Source organism: Sturnira hondurensis, unplaced genomic scaffold, assembly GCF_014824575.4.
Source record: "Sturnira hondurensis isolate 20B ecotype Veracruz unplaced genomic scaffold, ASM1482457v3 Scaffold0000648, whole genome shotgun sequence".
NCBI lineage: Eukaryota > Metazoa > Chordata > Mammalia > Chiroptera > Phyllostomidae > Sturnira > Sturnira hondurensis.
The window spans coordinates 11,243,769-11,265,804 of NW_028073279.1; the positions used below are offsets into that span (position 1 = coordinate 11,243,769).

Sequence of the window (22,036 nt, forward strand, 5' to 3'; positions counted from 1 at the left end):
GTGCCGTATTTTCTACTTGCAATCAGGGGTACCGTTTGACCGCATTAAAAAAAAAATCTAATGTTCAGAACTACCAGTATCAGGTAGAAGAGAATTTTTTTTTTTTTTTTTTTTTTAAGGAATGAGATGTTTCCCATCATGGTGGATTCTTAGGCACATTCTCCACATATGCAGCGTGCTAGCTAGATGTCTTTTGGCATAATTGTTATACATTTGTCATGTACAGCACACAGGTTGGTGTCTTCAAAAAGGCCAAACAGATGGGCCTCACTTGCTTCCTACAAAGAAGCAATAGCTGCACTCTGGAAGCACAGGTCTGTTTTGAAGTCATGAGCAATTTCTTGCACCAGACTCTGGAAGAGAAGTTTGTAAACCAGAAGTTCAGTGGACTTCTGATAACATCTAATTTGATAGTACCAGGCCTGTAACAAGGTTTCTTCACCCCTCGGTAGAGGGTGCATTCTTGCAAGTGGCTTTGGTAGCCAGTTGCTTCTTCGGTACTTTACCACTGGTCGATTTGTGGGCAATCTGCTTTGTACAAGCCATGGTGTAGAGACCTCTCTACTTACCCTCCTTCTCCTGCAGCTGGAGCTTGGTGAGCTGGAGAAGGCACTGGTGTTAGAGAGCGACGGCAGCTGCGAACACCTGACATCTTTAAACTATTGAATATTTAAATCAGTGAACATGGTATATTTCTCCATGTTTTTAGGTCTTTTCCTTTCGTATCTTCCTGGTAATTTGATAATTCTGATCCAATTGGAAATGATATTAAAGTTATTTAATTTTAAATTACATACAGAATTTCATTTTGTTTGTCACTGGTATATAAGAAATTCAATGATCTTTTCTTTATAAACTTGTATTTATACTTAGCAACATGCAGAAAGTATACACCATCAATAATTTTTGCATACTTAGCTAAGTTATGTAACCAACACCCTGATTAAGATATATTGGGTTGGCCAGAAAGTCAGTTACATTTTTTCTGTATCCTGGCTCCAGTAGTGCTTAGTTTATCTTTAACTTCATTTAAGACAACTTTGTTAGATTGCATTGTGACAGCTGATATAACAGCGTGCATTTTAAAAAACTTACCAAAATTGGTGAATTTTTCTGTAGCCATTTTAATATTGAGGATTGAAGAAGATACACAACATATTTTTGGCATATTGTGCTTTATTATTTCAAGAAAGGTAAAAATGCAAAAAAAATTTGTGTATTGTATAGAGAAGGCTTTGTGACTGATCAAACTTGTCAAAAGTGATTTACGAAGTTTGTCGGTTCTATTGACCTCTGGCCAAATCTTTGCTGTGCTGCATAAGCGTTGGAAGATGTTTAGTGGCACCCTTGGCCTCTGCCCGCTAGAAGCCAATAGTGAGAGATAGATGACATGCTCAAATTATCCAAATCAATAGAATTATTGGTGAAAATGAAGAATGTGTCTTTTTTATGGGAAATAAATCATGTGGACTTTTTGGCCAACTCAATAGAATACTACCAAACAGCCTTCTTTGGACCTCCACCTACTATTCTGGATTATATCACCATACATTAGTTAAGCCTCTTTTTGAACTTTATAGAAATCACATAATATATATTTTTGTGTCTGGTTTGCTAAAGAATTAACTCTAAAATTCATCTAGCAGTAGTTTGTTGCTTTTAATCTTGTAGAATATTCTGTTATATGAATATATCATAGTTTTTCTCTTCCAATTGTTGATGGATATTGGTGTTATTTTTAGCTTTGGCTATCACAAGTAATGATGCTATAAACATTCTCATGTGACTTTTGGTGCAAACATGTTTTTATTTCTGTTTAGTATATAGATAGTTGTTAAATTACTGTATCATAGTATATTTATAGCTTCAATTTTGGTAGAAACAATCAGTTTTCTAATACAGTTAGTTCAGTTCACTCTCATCAGTAGTGGCTGAGAATTTCAGTTGCTCCATTTCCTTCTTTAACACTTGCTATCATCAAATTTTATTGTAGCTTACATTTTAATTTTATTAATATTATTTTATCATATATTCTATTTTATTTCTGGTGCATCTGCAGGGTTATCAATTTGGTTTTAATTTATAATTCCCTGGTAACTATGAATGGTCAGTGATTTATGGCCATTTGCATATTCTGTTTTGTTAAATGCTTATTCAAATTGTTCATATTTAACTTGTTTGTAAATGATTTTAGTGTAATATACCTAAAGTATACAAATTTTTTCCAGAAATAAAGAATCTATAATTTTTATTATTTTTTAAAGCTAGCTTCCTTGCTTCCTTTCCTTTCTTTCCTTTCCTTTCTTCTCTTTCCTTTCTTCCTTTCCTTTCTTGCTCACTTGAAGGCATGCTTACTGATTTTTAGAGAGAGAGGAAAGGAGGGAGAAAGAGAGGAAGAGAAACATTGATGCAAGAGAGAAACATCAATTGGTTGCCTTTCTCATGCCCCCCGACTATTGACTGAACCCATGACCTTTCAGTTTATGAGATGATGCTGCAACCAACTAAGCCACACTGGCCTGGGTTTAATAGCTTTTTTGTTTTATTTTTTAAAAAATAAAAAAATTTTCAAATACAGTGACAGTTTCAGGCATACAACATAGTGATTAGCTATTTAAATAAATAATGAAGTGATCACCCTGGTAAGTCTTGTACCTATCTGACAACATGTATAGTTATTACAATATTATCAGCTATATTGCCTATGTGTACTTTATATCCTTGTGACTGTTTTTTTGTAAATCTTCACCTGGGATATGTTCATTGATTTTAGAGAGGAAACAGGAGAGTGAGAGAGGGAGAGAGGAAGAAAGAAAGAGAGAGAGGAAGAAACATCTGTATGAGAGAGAAACAATGATTGGTTGCCTTCTGTACGCACCCCGGGACGAGGGCTTAAAACCACAACTTAAGTATGTGCCATCAGTGGGAATTGAACCCACAACATTTTGGTGTATGAGATGATGCTCCAACCAACTGAGCCACCCAGCCAGGGATCTTGTGACTATTTTTATAAGTGGCATTTTGTACATCTTAATCTCACCCTTTTTCACCCATCTCAACTCCCACCCCATCTGGCAACCATCAAAATGTTCTCTGTATCTAGAGTTTAAATTCCACACATTTTAAGTGTATTTAAGTTTTAAGTAAAAAATATATATACACTGGTGTAATACCCATTTAATTGGATTGTTTTTATTTTATTAATTTCTTAGAGGTCATATACTATGTTTCATTCAACTAATTTGAAGTATCAAGTTTATTATTTGCTAATTTCTATATATGTACACTTGATTTTGATTTCTGGACTTTCATTCTATTTTATTTACATTTCTTTAATGAAAACATTAAAAATTTTATAGGACCAAAGTGAGACATTTTGGAGAAAAATGATAAGTAGAAACTATTGTATTGACCACAAAAGAATATTATTTTGTGAGATGACTGCCACTTTCAGCCAAGATGGAGTGTAGGTAGACACACTGTGCCTCCTTGCACAACCAAAACAAGGACAACAATTTAAAAGCAAAAAAGAACCAGAACTGACAGAAAATGGAACTGTATGAAAGTCCGACAACCAAGGAATTAAAGAAGAAACATTCATCCAGACTGGTAGGACGAGTGGACCTGGGTGCACAAGTGACTGCTGGTAGACTCAGTGAGGCAGTGGATTATAGAACAGACACGCAGTGCACAAGGTGGCTGGCGGACCTGGTGGTCCCACATTCGTGTGCAGATAAACCAGGCAAAACTGGGGAGCAGGACAGACCGCTAAACACAGGGTCCCAGAGTAGGGAAATAAAAGCCTAAAACCACTGATTGATAACACCTGTTGGGGTTGAGGTGCTGGGAGAAACTCCCACCCTCACAGGAGAGTTTGTTGGAGAGACCCACAGGGTCCTACAATGAACACAAACCCACCCACACAGGAATCAGCACGAGAAGGGCCAATTTGTCGGAAGTGGCGGAAGTGACTGAAATTCAACAGAGAGCAGAACAAGCACCATTGTTTTCTCTTGGACCCCTCCCCAACATACATCCTTGTGGGTTACCCCACCCTGGTGAACACCTAAGGCTCCGCCCCTCATACATAACAGGTGAGACATGACAAAAAAATGGCTGAAACAGAAGAACAGATCAAAGCCATGGAAAAAATACAACTAAGTGACAAAGAGATAGTCAACCTATCAGATGCACAGTTCAAAGCACTGGTGATCAGGATGCTCACAGAATTGGTTGATTTTGGTTTCAAATTAGATGAAAACATGAAGGCTACACTAAGTGAAATAAAGAAAAATGTATAGAGAACCAATAATGATCGGAAGGAAACTGGAAATCAAATCAATGGAGTGGGCCAGAAGGAAGAAAGAAACAACCAAACAAAAAATGAAGAAACAAGAATTCAAAACAATGACGAGAGGTTTAGGAACTTCCAGGACATCTTTAAATGTTCCAGTATCCGAATTATAGGGGTACCAGAAGGAGAAGAGGAAGAGCAACAAGTGGAAAAGTTATTTGAACAAATAATGAAGGAGAACTTTCCCAATCTGATAAAGGAAAGAGGCTTCCAGGAAGTCCAGGAAGCTCAGAGAGTCCCAAAGAAGTTGGACCGAGGAGGAACACAGCAAGGCACATCATAATTACATTAGCNCACATATATGGGAAAACATGAAATGACATTTTAAAGATCGAACCTCAAGCGAGTTTAACTCTTAGTACTGTTAATATAAAAAGGGACAAAGTCATTATCGTTCCAGGTTACAGGATGCATCATGGAAGGATTAGGGACAAAAGTCCAATATTCTTCAGTCTTCACTTGAATTCTCAGCATTCACAAAAGGCTCAGCAAAATCGCTAGGCGTTGAATTCTTCTCCGAGCTCGCCCCGGGTGGTTGAGGCGAGGTTGCATTGTCAGGCGTGCTAGCCGTCTCCGCAGCCGGCTCATCTTGCTTCTGGGCATGTCTGACACAGTGTTAGGGAAGCCAACGAGGGGCTTCTGCGTCTTGGAAAAACACAAACATGCCCTCTGCCCCATGGGAGGAGTCAGGTCCATGACGAGACCCATTTATGGGGTCTCTCCAATAAACCAACGGGTAATGTCGCATACGCGGCCCCTAATGCCTATCAGCCGCGGAGCGTCTCTCTGCATCCAAAGTTAAAAAGTTAAGAACAAATAAGGAATGTGACACTAACAGTTTAGAAGAATAAGGACCATACCCTCTAGGGACTTGAACCCTGGACCCTCAGATTAAAAGTCTGATGCTCTACCGACTGAGCTATCCGGGCGGCCCTGACTTGACGGCCTCTACCTTAAGATCAGTCGCCACCTTAAGATCAGGTTCCTCATACCGTGGCGACTCCCAAGTCGTTGGAGGCGGGGCAGTCGGCACTGGAGGTGCAGGGCGAGAAAGATCCTCTGCCGAACGAGTGGCTCGCAGGCTACTGCGAGTCCCACGCTCCCATTTGTCAAACTCAGAATCACCCCTGAGACAGTCTCTTACTAGTGTCCACAAAGAAAATGCATCAACAGGAGTTTTCTCTGGACCGTGAGCACGGTAGTGTTCACGAATACGTTCTCCTACCTTTTTCCAAATTTCCATATTAATAGTACCTTCTTCTGGGAACCAGGGGCAAACTTGTTGAATAAAATCTACAAAACGATGTATTTGACTCTTAGAGGTAGCAATGCCTCGCCCCCTTAATAAGGAGCAAAGGACTTGTTCAAAAAGTCCCCGATCTGATGAGTGTGAAATCCCCATGATTATGAACTCTCCAACCCCGCTCCCTGCTACTTTTATATTTAACTTACCGGGTCCCCGTAGCAGCGGTCCTCTCAGGCTCCCCTATCCTCGCGATTAGGACTCTTCAGGTCCCCCCAGACCCCCTTTTTCCGGGTCCCTGTTATTCCAGGCCCCCTTTTTCCGTGTCCCTGTTATTCGGGCGCCACTCTGCTGCAGCCCTCCCTTAAGCTATCAAAAGGGCAAGAAGTTCTCATAACCATCTGGGAACATGACACCTGTGCCAGGGTCTTGTTGTGTCCTTCAAGGCTGGGAACTAGAAGGTTAGGAAAGTGTCAAGGTACCCGCCGGCTCCAGGGACCAGAAACCAAGTTCATCCACCATTCTCACAGTGGAGAACTCTGTCCTTGGTCCCCTTGTGGCCTGGCGGGCCCCCACAAAGAAGATAAAAAATATGTACAGTAAAATGACAGCAAACACAACTATTAACAACTGAACCTAAAGCAAAAACAAAAGCAAACAACTAGAACAGGAACAGAACCATAGAAATGGAGATCACATGGTGGGTTATCAACAGGGGAGTGGGAGGGGGAGAGAGGAATAAATGGTATAGAGAATAAGTAGCATAGACGGTAGGTGGAAAATAGACAGGGGGAGGGTAAGAATAGTATAGGAAATGTAGAGTCCAAAGAACTTACGGGTATAACACATGGACATGAACTAAAGAGGGGGAATGTGTGTGGGAGGGGGTGTACAGGGTGGAGGGGCATGAAGGGGGGAAAAAGGGACAACTGTAATAGCATAATCCATAAAATATATTTAAAAAATTAAAAAAATATTTTGTGAGTTATTGTTTTTAAATTTTATTTTTTGATGTTAAATAGAGATGAATTTATACTGTTTTTTATTAATAGTTTAAATTGTGATAAAATATACATAAAATAAAAATTTTAACTTAATCATTAGTAGGTGTACAATTCAGTATTAAGTATATTCACATTGTTGTGTACCCAATCTCTAGAAATTTTCATCTTGCCAAACCCACTCTTTTTTTTAATTTAACTTTTGTTCAAGTATAGTTTTCTTTCTTGTATTCCCAGCCCTGCCCCCCCCCAGTGCTCCCCACCTCCCTCCCATCTCCGCCCCCCACCTTAGTTATTGTCCATGTGTCCTTCATACTTATTCATCAAACCCACTCTTTACACACATTAAACAACAACTAATTTTCTCCTTTTCCCAGACTTTGTCAGTCACACTTCTGCTCTGAATTGACTACTCTAGGTACCTCATATGCATGGAATCTTCCTGTATTTACCTTTTTGTGACAGGCTTATTTTCTTAGGGTAATGTTTTAAAGATCATTCCAAGTGTATTAGAATTTCTCTTTTTAAGATGATAAATAATATTCCATACATGAGTATGTATATATGTATATATGTATGTATGTATGTATATGTATACATATATACATACATATATACATACATATGTATGTATATACACTCATATATATGTATATACATATATGTATATGCATATGATGTATATGCATATATGTATATGTATATATGTATATACATATGATGTATGTATATATGTATATACATATGATGTCTGTCTGGGAAAAAGTCTACCCATTGTTAATATAATGAGAATGGTTTGCAGGACATTGATGTAAGCTGGCAGCCAAGTAGAGTGGACTGAAGTGCATGTGCTTAAACAATGATGACTTCACTGTACTAGTCAGTAGGGGCGATAGACACCTTTGAGTGAACATGTTTGCTGTGTGGCCCTTGTATTCAAAATTAGTGAGTGAATAGAGCAATGAATCTGTATCACATTTTTTGTTCAGCTCAAATGTTCACCCATGGAAACTATTCAGATGCTTCATAAGGCCATAGCTATGGGCAACTGGTGATTGGCACCTTCATGCCTGCTCATGCATCATGTCTCCTGCAGTTTTTTGGCAAATCATCAAATCACCCATGTGACTCAGACCCCTCTATAGCCCAGATTTGGCACCCTGTGACTTCTGGCTTTTCCTAAAACTAAAGTCATTTTAGAAGGGGAAGAGATTTCAGAATGTCAATTAGATTCAAGAAAATAAGACAGGGCAGCTGATGGAGATTGGGAGAACTGTGTCAGGTCCCAAGGTGCCTACTTTGACGGGGATTGATGTGTCATTGTCCTGTGTACAATGTTTCTTGTACCTTGTATCTTCAGTAAATGCCTTTATTTTGCATATTACATGGCTGGATACCTTCTGGACAATCGTCCTATACCACATTTTGTTTATCTACTCATATGTCAGTGTACATTTGGATTGCTTCCCTCTTTGGCTCTTCTGACTATTGCTGCTATTAACATAGCTTTTTATTTTTCTAATTTCCCAGTAAATAATTTTTACTTTCTGCTATTAGATGCACAATCTAGTATCTTTTTATTAAGCTACATTTACAATACAAAGTTCTCCAATGATTTTGGATTTGTTTGGTGGGTAAGAGTAGGAGAGACATTTTTTTTGTAGTGTTTATTTTTTTAAATGTAATCTTTATTGCATTTTTTCCCATTACTATTTAGTCCCTAATACTTCCTTTTCCTGAGCAACCACCACACTGTTGTCTATGTTCGTGAGTGCTTTTTCTTTTTTGTTCAATGCCTCCACCACTAGACTGCTCCTCTAGCTGTCATCCTGCTCTCCACCATAGCTTTTTAAATACCTGTTTCTGTCCCTGCTTTCAATTCTATTGGGTATACACCCAGAAATAGATTTCCTGAATTCAATGGTAGTTCTATTTTTAATTTTTGAGGAACTTTTGTTCTGTTTTCCATAGTGAATATACCAGTTTACATTTTCACCAGTAGTGGCCAGTGGTTCCATGGTTTTCCATGTCCTCACCAATATTTGTTATTTTTGTTAGTAGTTATTTATGATAGGTGTAAGGTGATACCTTTGTGATTTTGATTTATATTTTCCTAATGATTAGTGATTTGAGAATCTTTTCATATGCTTGTTAGCCATTTGTATAGCTTCCTTGGAGAAGTGTTCATTCAAGTTCTTTGCCCATTTAATAATCAGATTATTATGGTTTTTTTCATGATCATAGAATTTAAAAAAATATTCTGGATATTAACTTCTTATTAGATGTGTGATTTCTCTCATTTCTTAAGTTCTCTTTTCACCCTGTTGATAGTGTCCCGTGATGTACAAAAATTTTTAAATTTGATGTTGTCTGGTATATCTAGTTTTATATTAGATGTCTGTGCTATTTTTGTCTCAAATCTAAGAAAACATTATCATGAAACTTTTCCTCTGTTTTCATCTAAGAATTTATAGTGTTAGGTCTATGATTAGGTATTTGATCCATTTTTAGCAAATTTTTATATATGAGATAAGGGTCTAACTTTAGTTTGTGCATTTGGATATTCAGTTTCTTTTTTAATACCATTTGTTGAAAAGACTGTTCTTTCCTCAATAAATGGTCTTGGCACCTTTGTTGAAAATTATTTAACTATATAGAGTTTATTTCTTTGCTCTATTCGGACCCCCATTGAACTCTATGTGTATTTTTATGCCAGTACTATGCTCTTTTAATTACTGCAGCTTTATATTAATTTGTTTATCCTCCCCTGAGGACATACTTTTATTGCTTTTAGAGAGAGAGGAAGGGAGGGGGAGAGAAACATTGATGTGAGAGAGAAACATTGATCAGTTGCCTCCCATACATATCCTGACTGGGTACTGAACCCGCAATGTGGTTAAGTACCCTGCCTGGGAATTGAATCCGAAACCTTTTGGTTCACAGTACAACAGTGCAACTGGCTCACATAAGCCAGGGATGTATATCATTTTGAAATCAAGAAGTACGAGGCTTCTGGCTTCCAACTTTATTATTTTTTTAAGTTTTTTTTTTACTAGTAAATGTCCTTTGAGATTTTATGTGAATTTGGAGATATATTTTTCTATATCTGCAAATAAAAAAACACATTATTGGGATTTTGATTAAATTTATAGATTGCTTTTTGTAGTATTGACATCTTAACTAGAGTAAGTCTTCTAATTCATGAATATAGTATATCTTGCCATTTATTTGTGATTTCTGTAATTTTTTTACCACGATTTTATATTTCTCAGAATAGAAAACTTTCATCTCCTTGGTCAATTCCTTCCATTTCATTATTTATTTATTTATTTATTTACCCTCCCTCCATTTCATTATTTTTGATAGTATGTAGATGAAATAATTTTCCTAATTTCCTTTTTGAATTGCTCATTGTTAGTGTATAGAAATGCAAATGATTTTTGCATGTTTGTATCCTGATGCTTTGCTGAATTCATTTATTAGTTCAAAAGGTTTTTTCTTGTGTGTGTGTGTGTGTGTGTGTGTGTGTGTGTGTGTAGAATATTAGGGCTTTTTGTAAAAAATATTATGTTGTCTGCAAACATAGTTTTACTTCTTTCTCTTCAATTGAATGTGTTTTGTTGTTTTCTCTTGCTGGAAGTCTTAAACTCAGACTTCCAGTTACTCTGTGGAATAGAGCTGGCAAAAGTGAGCATCCTTGTCTTGTTTCTGACCTTAGAGGAAGAGCTTTCAGTCTTTTACCACTGAATGTGATGTTATCTGTGAGCTTTGCGTATATGGCCTTGATCATGTTGAAGTAGCTTTCATCAATTCCTGATTTGTTGAGTGTTTCTTTCATGAAAGTTTACTGAATTTAGTCCACTGCTTTTCCTATATTAATTGAGATGATCACGTGGTTTTTCTGTCATTCTTAATATGGTTTATTATATTGATTAATTTTTATATGTTGAACCATCCATGTATTATTCCATGCTGATAGCTTTTTAAAACTTTTGAATTAATTTTTAATTTTTACCTTTGACAGCTAGAAAAAGTCCTGCAGCAAGGAGACATTGGAGAGTGTGCAGAACCATATATGATTTTCAAAGAAGCAGATGCAACCAAGGTATAGAATGTAATGCTTCTCATTTCACCAACTTTTGTATTCACTTCCATTTCTCTCAAATCTGCAAATCCAACCCTATATAACCTCTAATCTCCCACATTATAATTTAGGAGACTTATATATAAAGCATATTAAAGAATTTAACAAACTCATTTTTTTCTATTGACCTACTACTTGATTTCTGTATTTGCTTTGTCATCTAGCTTTTGTCATGTGCTGTTGTTCCTTAAAATCTCCCTCACCAAATACTAATTGATTCTCTAAAGTATTTTTTTCATAGAGAAATTAACAAAGTTAATTCCATTTAATTCCTAAATAATTTTTTATGTTTACAGAATAGTGATATTGTTGGAACTTTACTAGCAAAACAAATATTCTAAGCTTATGTCTAGCCGTGGGGTGAGTGGAGGTGAAGAGGAAAGGGGGATAAATAGTAATGGAAAAATATACAATTAAAAAAAGAATATGGTAAAAATAGAAAGTATAACCTCTGTTTTGCCATCAATGACTACCTTCTAGAATTTGGATAAATTTCTAAAGCAAAAATAATTTGTCAACAGTAGGGACAAAATTCTAGATACCTTGAGGAATAACAATTGATCTTGGATCTTTGAACATGTGATTTAATGCTTGAAACATCCAGGAAAGGTATGGTTGAGGAATACTTAACAATCCAGAAAATGTTTTGCTTTCTGTTTGTCTGAGATGCAGAACAAGAACTGAGTCTTTTCAGCTATTATAGGTAGATCTGAGCACATGATAATCTTCCCTGATCCCTAGTTGTCTGGTTGAAAGCAGAGTTAGAGTATTCTGGCTTTCCCAGGTTGTCATTTTACAAATTAAATTTGCTCCACTACATGGAGCTCTTAGGCATAATAGCAGCTTATTTCACACTTCTCTTACATACTTACACAAGCTGATAGAATTAAGTATGTAGGCTCTTAAAGCAAGAACCTATTTTCAAGGTATAATAGATACAGCAATAAAAGTACTGCCATTTAACTATCCTTCTGTCTTTCCCAGCCCTGACATTAAGGCAGGACATTGTCATTACAGTATGCCTCACCAACAGACAACTGTTTGGAAAGAATATGTGATTTATTTGGTGTAGATTTTCACTCTTGGACTATTGGTTGGCTATTGCAGGTTAAGTTAGTGTTTGTTTCAGGAATAACCTCAAAGTTGTCAGCCTCAAGATGTCTTTTAGGATGTCTATTTGGACCATTAGTCTTTTTTCAGGATTTAGTCCTTATACAATGCATTTTTTTCCTTTACTTCTTTTTTACTTTTTATGTTATTTTTTTAAGTTCTTACCTGAGGATATTTACAATAATTTCAGAGAAAAAGGGAGAGAGAGAGAGAAAAAGAGAGAGGGAGTCTCTGAAAGGTAAACATTGTTTTTCCATCTTTACTGATAATTCAGACTTACTTATTTATTTATAAAGAGGGGAATGGAAGGATAAAGAGAGGGGAGAGAAACATTGATCTTAGAGAGAAACAATGACCGAACCTGCAAACCCTGAGAATCGAACTGGTGCACTTTTGCTTTGTGGGATGGGGCCAAACCAACTGAGCTACACCAGTCAGGGCAAGAATTGAGGATTCTTAATCTGAGGAATCTTAAAAGGTTATTTATTATAAAATAGCCTTTAATTCATTTCTTTTGAGCATAATCATATAATGTATAAAGTTTTGTTTTGCAGAATAAGGAAAAATTGGAGAAGCTGAAAAGTCAAGCTGAACAGTTTTGCCAAAGACTTGGAAAATACCGCATGCCTTTTGCTTGGACTGCGATCCATTTAATGAATATTGTTAGCAGTGCTGGGAGTTTGGAAAGAGATTCTACAGAGGTAGAAATAAGTGCTGGAGGTAAGAGAGTTTTATAAAAAATATTTCTAAATGTATAATTTTTCTTTTTTCTTACATAAGCTTGTTTGATTTGTAGACTCAATGTGATGAGGCATAAAAAAGAGTTTCCTTTTTTTGTCTTTTTAAAAACGTTAACCACTTTATTGAGTTGTAATTTACATAGCATAGAGTTCACCTACTTAAAGTGTATAATTCAATGTTTATATACTTTATTACTAAGACATCTTTCTTGTGATGCCTCTGCTTTTGATATCAGGGAAATACTGATGTCATAGAAAGGGTTGTGAATTGTATCTTGTTTTGTAGGCTTGGTATTAATTCTAATTTGAAAATTTAGAAGAATTCATTAGTGAAGCTGTCTTTTTTTTTTTTTAGTATTTTACTTATTTATTTTTAGACAGAAGCGAAGGGAGGGATATAGAGAGGGTAGAAACATCAATGTGTGTTGCCTCTCACGCGCCCCCTGCTGGGGACCTGGCCCATGAGGCAGGCATGTGCTTTGACTGGGAATGGAACTGGTGACCCTTTGGCTAGCACTCAATCCAGTGAGCCACACCAGCCAGGGCAGCTTTTCTTTTCTTTATGGTCAATGTTTTTATTACTAATTAATGGCTTTGCTTGTTTTAGCTCTATCTATATTCTCCCTTTCATCATGAGTCATTTGAAGTACTATGTATCTTTCTAGAAATTCGTTCATCTAAATTATCTAATTGTTATGTAACTGGCAGCCTACAGGTATTTATACTATTGAAATTTCTTTAAGGTTTGTAGTGGTATCCCTCCTTCATACCTGATTTTAGTAATTTGAATCTTTTCTATTTTTTTCTTTATCAGTTTAGCAACTTTTTAAAATTCAATCTTTTTGAAGAAACCAGATTTTTATTTTATTGATTTTTCCTATTGTTTTTCTAGTTTTTATTTTATTTATTTCCACTCAGCCATTATCTTTTTTATTTTGTATGTTTTCTAATGCTTGCTTTGAGTTTAGTTTACTCTTCTTTTTTTAGTTTTTTTAAGATGCAAAATTAAGTTACTGATTTGTGATCTTTAAAGAAATAAGATTTGTAGATATAAATTTTCCTCTGAGCATTACTTTAATGATATTCTACATGTTTTGGTATGTTTTGCTTTCATAAATCTTAAGTATTTTCTAATTTTTCTAGATTTTTCCTCTTTGACCCATTAGTTATTCAAGAATATGCTGGTTAAATTCTACATGTTTATGAATTTCCCAATTTTTGTTGTTATTGATTTAATTCTGCTATTCTTTGAGAACATATTTTATATGATCTGAGTCCTTTTGAATGTATTGCCTTTGTTTTAGGGCTAGTGCAGGCATACCTTGGAGACATTTCAGGCTCTGTTCCAGACTACTGCAGTAAAGCAAATAACTCAAAAAAGCAAGTCACTCAAATTATTTGGTTTCCCATGCATGTAAAAGTTATGTTTATACTATATTGTAGTCTTTTAATTATGAAATAACATTGTCTAAAAAAAACAATGTACATAATTTAATTAAAAATACTTTCTTGCTACAAAATGCTAACTGGCATGCGAGCCTTCAGTGCATTATAATTTTTTGCTGGTACAGGGTCTTGCCTCAGTGTTGATGGCTGCTGACTGATCAGGATGGGGTTTGCTGAATGCTGAGGTGTCTGTGGCAACTTCCAAAAATATGATAGCAATGAAGTTTGCACCATCATTGGCTCTTTCTTTTACAAATGATTTCTTTATAGCATATGATACGGTTTGATAGCATTTTACCTACAGTAGACCTTCTTTCAAAATTGGAATCATTCTCTCAAATCCTGCTGTTGCTTTATTTGTCCAGATTTATCTGATATTTTAAATCCTTTGTTGTCATTTCAAAAGTCTTTATAGCATCTTCATCAGGAGTAGATTCCATGTCCAGAAACACTCTCTTTGCTCATCCATAAGAAGCAACTCCTCATCTATTAAAGTTTTATTATGAGATTGCAACAGTTTAGTCACTTCTACAGGTTCCACTTCTAATTCTAGTTCTCTTGCTATTTCTGCTACATCTACAGTTACTTCCTCCACTGAAGCTTTCAACCCCTCAAAGTCATCCATGAGAGCTGGAATCAACTTTTTCCAAACTCCTGTTAATGTTGATATTTTGAATTCTTCTAATGAATCACAAATGTTCTTAGTGACATGTAGAATGCTAATCATATGCAGAAAGTTTCCAATTTGCTGGTCCAGATCCATCAGAGGAATCACTATGTCAGCTATATTCTTATGAAATATAATTTTTAATTTAAATTGTATTTTGCCCTGGCTGGTATAGCTCAGTGGATTGAGCATGGGCCTGCAAACCAGAGGGTCACGGTTCGATTCCCAGTCAGGGCACATGCCTGGGTTGTGGGCCAGTTCCCAGCGGGAATTCATGAGAGGCAACCATACATTGATGTTTCTCTCCCTTTCTCCTTCCCTTCCCCTCTAATGATAAATAAGTAAAATCTTTTAAAAAATTATATTTTATTGGTTATGTTATTACAGTTGTCCAGTTTTTCCCTGTTGCCCCCTTCCACCCATAACCAGCACTCCCTCAGGAAATCCCCACATTGTAGTCCCTGTTCGTGGGTCATGCATATGTGTTCTTTAGCCAGTCTAATCCCTATGCTGTACTTTACACCTCTGTGACTATTCTGTAACAACCAATTTGTATTTCTTAAACCCTTCACCATTTTACCCCATCCTCCAACCCCCCCCATCTGTCAACTTTCAATAGGGTCTCTGTATCTATGAATATTTATGTTTTGCTTGTTTATTTTGTTTTTTAGATTTAACTATTGATATATATATATGTATGTATGTATTGCCATTTTATTGTTCATATTTTTATCTTCTTTTTAAAATTATTTATTTATTTTTAGAGAGGGGGGAAGGGAAGGAGAAAGAGTAGGAGAGAAATATCAATGTGAGGTTGCCTCTCATATGTCCCCTACTGGAGACCTGGCCTGCAACCCAGGCATGTACCCCAACTGGGAATCGAACTGGCAACCCTTTGCTTCACAGGCCCGTGCTCAGTTCACTTAGCTACACCAGCCAGGGCCATATTTTTATCTTCTTAAAGAAGACTCTTAAACATTTCATATAATTCTGGTTTGGTGGGGATGAGCTTCTTTAGTTTTTTAAGAAAAAAACTAAAGAGCTTCTGGGAAGCTCTTTGTCTGTCCTTCGATTCTAAATGATAGCTTTGTTGTGTAGAGTAATCTTAGTTGTACGTCCTTGCTTTTCATCACTTTGAATATTTTTTGCATCCCTCTTGCCTGCAAAGTTTCTTTTGAGAAATCAGCTGACCATCTTACGGGAGCTCCTTTGTAGGTAACTAACTTCTTTTCTCTTGCTGCTTTTACAATTCTCCTTTTGTATTTAACCTTTGGCATTTTAATCATGGTGTGTATTGGTGTGGGTCTCTTTAGGTTCATCTTGTTTGGAATTCTCTACACTTCCTGAACTTGCATGTCTATTTCCTTCGTGAAGTTAGGGAAGTTTTCTGTCATTATTTTTTCAAATAGGTTTTCTATTTCTTGTTCTTTCTGTTCTCCTTTTGGCACCCCCCAGTATATGAATGTTGGTACACTTGAAGTTGTCCCAGAGGCTCTTTACACTATCCTCATTTTTTGGATTCTTTTTTCTTGTTGGTCTGATTGTGTATTTTATACTTCCTTGTATTCTAAATTGCTGACTTGATTCTTGGCTTCAGTAGGTGATTCTTGGGATCATCCACTATTGATTCCTTGTCAATTATTCTTCATTTTAGTTAGTTAGTGTATTCTTGATTGGGTGATGATGCTTCAACATGGTCTGTAGCTGTCTGCTGGGTATGTAGACTCTGGGGCCTTCCTAGATTTGTAAGCCAACGTTAGCCACAACCTGCGTTCTGTCTGGGGTCATCTGGCATAAGCTACAAAGCCATCTGCTGTTGGCTGCTACTTGTGCTGGGCTTAGGGATGCCCAAGAGAGGCCAAGCTGTAAACCAAGGCCAGCTGCTGCTAGTGCCAGGCCTGGGTCTAATTAACAATAAGTACAGTGCACACTGATGCCAGATGGTGCTTGTTTGAGATAATTTAGGAAAATCTGAAGTAAGAGCCAAGACAAGCCATTCATGTGGAAAAGCCACTGGAAACAGCTTGGGTGGGCCCAAAATTTGGGTGGGATGGAGCCTCATGGTGTCACGAGGATGGTGCAGTTTACTAAGTTTGCCTTCTTATATGCTTGTAGTTTGTGGTGCCCCAGAACACTTACAGTAGTAACATCAGAGATCACTGATACAGATCACCATAACAAATTTAATAAGTATTGTGAGAATTGTGAGAATTACCAAAATGTGACACAGAGACAAACTGAGCAAATGCTGTTAAAAAATGGTGCCAATAGACTTGCTCGATGCAGAGTTGCCAAAATTTTTCAATATGTGAAAAATGCAATATCTGCATAGCACAGTAAAGCAAAGTACACTAAAATGAGGTATATTCATATATATAATCTGTCTTGGAGAATGTCCTGTGTGTGCTTGAGAAGAATGTGTATTCTAGCCTGGCTGGTGTAGCTCAGTGGATTGAGCATGGGCTTGTGAACCACCCGATCGCGGTTCGATTCCCAGTCAGGGCACATGCCTGGGTTGCAGGCCAGTTCCCAGTTCTTGGCAAGGGACACATGAGAGGCAACCATACATTGATATTTCTCTCCCTCTCTCCTTCCCTTCCCCTCTAAAGATAAATAAATAAAATCTTTAAACAAAATTACTTAAAAAAAAAGAATGTGTATTCTACTTTTTCTTAGTGGAGTATATTAGAGATGTCTGTTAGGTCTAATTTGTTTTATAGTTTTCTTTAAGTCTAATGTTTCCTTGTTGATCTTCAACATAATTCTTTTGGGTTTGAATAGTAGGGTTATCTTGCAAAAATTCTGAATGAATGAAAGTTATCTTAAAATTCTGTTTTAAATTCAAGTGCTAAGACTGAGGGACCATATATAGTGACTAAAATGTTTATTGTGTTTATTATTCCTAGAAAATACAGTTTCTCTACATCAGTTCTTCATAGCTCATCGTTGGTCATATGCATAATTTTTGTGTGGGTGACTCTTTTTAGATTGGAGAATTTAAAAAAGAGAATCAGAAGATTTAGGTGTAATGTTTTCTTACTGATCTCTTGAGAAGTGAAATTCTTCTATCATAATCAATATGCTAAGTGGTTAATTTTCAACCTCAACAAATTTTTCCCTGTGTTTGGAAAGCTGTTTTAAAACATTTGAAATATTATAAAAATGGAAATCTTACCCTTTCTTCCTTGATAGAACGAAAAGGGTCTTGGTCAGAGAGGAGAAATTCTAGTATTGGTGGCAGACGATCACTTGAAAGGACGACAAGTGGGGATGATGCTTGTAACTTGACCAGCTTTCGACCTGCTACTCTTACAGTGACGAATTTTTTTAAGCAGGTATTGTTCCGTCATGTAGGAATTCTGGGGGGCTATTTGTCTGTAAATATTTTTTGGTTTCTGAAAAATCATGGTTGTGTATGCACATGTAGTACATGTACATATAATTATTGTGATTTCAAGAAATTATAAAAAATAAAAAGAATAAACTTATAAAAATAAAAAATAAGTTATATATCTGTTGTTTTATCATTATATTTAAATGTTGACATGGATTAATAATGCATCAGAATCAATCCACATTTATATTCTATTTCTTAATTGTAATATTTTAACTTTTCTTAAACATTGATAGTTTATGGATTTTCTTAGAGTAATTGTGTGCTTGTATCTCTCCGCCCAACCCAACCCTCCTAACCTTTCACATTCATGGTACATGGAATAGAACTTTCAGGTTGTAGTGGTGCATCTCTGTGCTAGCATGCTCTCGCTGTTTTTACAGGTGAATTTATAAGTCCAAGAGCTTCTTAAAGATATTTGATTCTTTGCAAGTATGTTTGCTACACTTCAAATCATGAGTCGAGTCAGTATTTTTCAAATGCTCATCATGATTCTTTAATGGTATGAAAGTTCAGTATATAATACCCAGCTTAAAAAAATAGTAGGATAGGAATACGGGTATAATAGTGCTTCAGTGAGCTTTATTCCTTCTAATTTTTGGTAGGTGTATGTGCATACTGGATTTTGATGTAAAATAAATTTTATACTGTGAACCAAGATCAGAAAATTTTGAAAGTCTTTGTGTTAAGTAACCAGATGATCAGACCATATAAGAATGGAAACACAATTGGATTAGCAAGACAAACTGGAGAAGTATCATGCATGTGTTTTGGAGCAGAGTAAGGGAAAATGCTAAATACTCTCTCAAGATTCCTCTTTTTGAGATATTATTCTAAATAAAGGGAAGAAATCCTCTCTACTGACACCTTGTAACTTGAGAGGGCAAAATTTTAGGGCAGGATATGCCATAAATTGACAGATAGCAATCCACTTGAGGCCCCTTTCACAGTTCTGTATCAATAGCATTCTTAGGCAGCTGCTCCCAGAGACTGAAATGGAAAATAAAGCAGGTAAGAAGTGTCTAAAGTGGTAAGGGTCTCTTTATTATTGATTGTAGTAGAAGAAGCAATCTAGAAAATGCCACAGTGTTACTTGGGCAAAGTGATAGCCAAGTAAAGCTGTGAAAAAGAGCTGTAGATTTACCAGATATATATTAAAACATAACCTTGCAGCTTTGACATTTCTCTCTTTTTGTACTTTTTCAGTTGCTTCATCACTTCTGCTGCTATTTCCACAGCTCTTTTCTCATTACTTTAGCTGCTTTATCATTGAACTGGTATTGTAAGCTCAAATCAAGAAGTTATCCATCCATCATACCCATGTATTTATTAAAAATGTATTTTTTGAGCATTCACTATGTACTACTGAGCATCAGTCTACTCACCTACCTATTTATCCAACAGATACTTTTTGAGAATTCACCATGTACTAGAGACCTGTAACTGGAAACTAGTGCAAAGTAACTGTGTGCAAAGTTAAAAAAAAAAAAAAAGAACGACTCCTGGAGACAACAGAGCAGTGGAAAGTGTTAACACCTGACTCTTTAGAGCTCTAATTTTTTAAAACTATTACTGTGTACAATTTTTATATTTTTTAAATAGCTAGAATATAATATACCAGGTAAATACAAATTAAGTAATAAGCACAGATTATAATTTTAAAAAAGTAGAATTTAAGGTGTAAGTTTGTCCTGAATGAGATACAGAGAGCAGTTCCTTTTTTAAATTGATGAGCAATTACTATCCATGATTGGGATATGGTAATTAGCGTTTTTGTTCAGATTTTAAATGTGACAAGCTAAAATTATTGGAAATACATGGAGATTTTAAAATAAAATCAAACACACATCAGTTTTAAGGATATTTGTTCTATTTATTGAAATATGTATGTTATCTGTTGCTTTAGGAGTACACAACAGTAAACATGCAGTGTGGGGAAGGGGTTGTCAGCTAGGCTCCTCACATATTTGGGAGTTGACTGGGGTCAGCTGATACAGACTGACTTCTGCTGGCAAGGCAGAAATGACTCAGACCTCTTCTCTGTTTCTCAACTTGCATTCTCATCATCTAGTAGGCTAACTTGGTCATGTTCTCACAGTAGTAGCAGAAGTTCAAGAGGGAGGGCAAGCTCATTTGTGTAAATGTTTTTTAAGTTTCTGCACCACCTTTGTTTATTGGCCAAAGCAAGTCACATGGCCACACCTGGGGAGGGAATTAATGTCCCACCTAACAAAAGGTATGGAAACAGGGAGTAAAAAATGGAGGTTAATGATATACTCAATTTAACAGGTTAGATAGACAGAAATAATTGAATCTAGAGATAATCTTAATGTATTATAGATAAGGACCATTTAAAGATCTATATTCTGTATTCAAGAGGAAAGAATATACTGTTTTAGCAACTGATGGAACATTGGAACATTTACAATGATTAATTATATATTAGGTCACTAAAAATATTCATAAAGTCAAATTTGCTAAATACAACTTAATAAAACTAAAAACTATGTATAAAAGTATTAACAAAAATCTCTAACATGTTAGAAATTAAAAATCACTTTATAGGATAAAAGATGATTAATTCTGTACCCTGTTCAAAATAAAATAGTGAGCAAATGGGATATTTCTCAGGATGAACTCACAGTAATAAAGTAGCCTTAAATATATTTATTAGTAAATAAGAAAAAAAGACAATATATGAACTATGTATTAAAAACACTAAGATATGAAATGCAGGAGGTTTGGATTAATAAAATCTAAACACTAACTCTTGAATAAAAAAAAATCAATCCTTACCTAATTGCAAAAAATTACATAAAAATGAAAATTTTGTGTTAATTAAATATGGTTTGGTTTTGTTTCTCTGTTTTCCCACGACCGAGGTCTCTTCAGAGTTTCCTTCCTGATCTTAGTATCAGGATAGTTGTACTTTTCTTTAAGAGTAGTTTTTATTGTCATTTCTTTCCTTTTTCAAATTTCTTCAATGCTCTATATTTTGTATGTGAGAAATTTGGTGATGTAAAGTTGAAAAGACAAATATAAACTCAAGTGTAATAAATTTATAAAATTGTGATGTCTGTTTTATGTCTATATTCTTATTTTTTAATCTTTTCTCATGTACCTTTAATTTGTATCGATTTTCAATATTTTAGTGTCCTGTAATATCTTATAGACATAATGAGCTATAAATAAATATATAAAATTTAAAAACAGTTGTATCATCATACATAATAAAATTGAAAGCGTAGGAAGGGAAATAAGTCAGCATATGAGCTTTTAATCATTATATTAACTTTACTTTTATACTTACTAAATTGAAGGAAGAAGGACAGGATTATTAACAGGCAATATTTTTAATCTACTATATTTATTTTATCAAATAATTTTTCTTCGTTTTTAAAATCAGGAAGGAGACCGCTTAAGTGATGAAGATCTGTACAAATTTCTTGCTGATATGAGAAGGCCATCTTCTGTTTTACGGAGACTAAGACCAATTACAGGTATTTAAAAAAAATTTCTTAAAGATTTTATTTGTTTACTTTTAGAGAGAAGGGAGGGAGGGAGAAAGAGAGGTAGAGAAACATTAATGTATGGTTGCCTCTCACATGGCCCCCAATGGGTACCTGGCCCGCAACCCAGGCATGTGCCCTGACTGGGAATCGAACCGGTGACCCCTTGGTTCTCAGCCTGCGCTCAATCCACTGAGCTACACCAGCCAGGGCGGTATTTTAAAATTTTGAGTAGAAATGATTATAACTGTTATCACCACAAAAATATTATGTTGTTTGTAATTATGTATTTCTTCTTTCACTTATCTGGCTCGTGTGTCTTTCTGTGCTCAGGGCTTGTCAGTCTTCATCTCATTCTGCTCTCATGTGCTCTAACAGTTTGGATGCAGGATTCAGAACCTTTGATAATTTGGGTACTAAAATGAGAA

The 22,036-nt window shown here is 35.7% G+C and overlaps 1 protein-coding gene and 1 non-coding gene across 7 annotated transcripts in view; one reads left to right on the forward strand and one right to left on the reverse strand.

Moving 5' to 3' along the window:
• The window catches only part of DOCK7 (dedicator of cytokinesis 7), a 217,597-nt gene that overhangs the window by 46,305 nt on the left and 149,256 nt on the right, over nt 1-22,036 (forward strand). For all 6 annotated transcript variants that reach the window (XM_037043560.1, XM_037043513.1, XM_037043528.1 and 3 more), the window contains exons 10-13: nt 10,623-10,703; nt 12,407-12,572; nt 17,898-18,040; nt 21,506-21,599. In XM_037043560.1, coding sequence (XP_036899455.1) covers nt 10,623-10,703; nt 12,407-12,572; nt 17,898-18,040; nt 21,506-21,599 — 484 coding nt within the window. The remainder of the gene's footprint in view (nt 1-10,622; nt 10,704-12,406; nt 12,573-17,897; nt 18,041-21,505; nt 21,600-22,036) is intronic.
• TRNAK-UUU (transfer RNA lysine (anticodon UUU)) lies at nt 5,212-5,283 on the reverse strand. The gene has a single exon. It is a non-coding gene; the product is annotated as a tRNA-Lys (tRNA).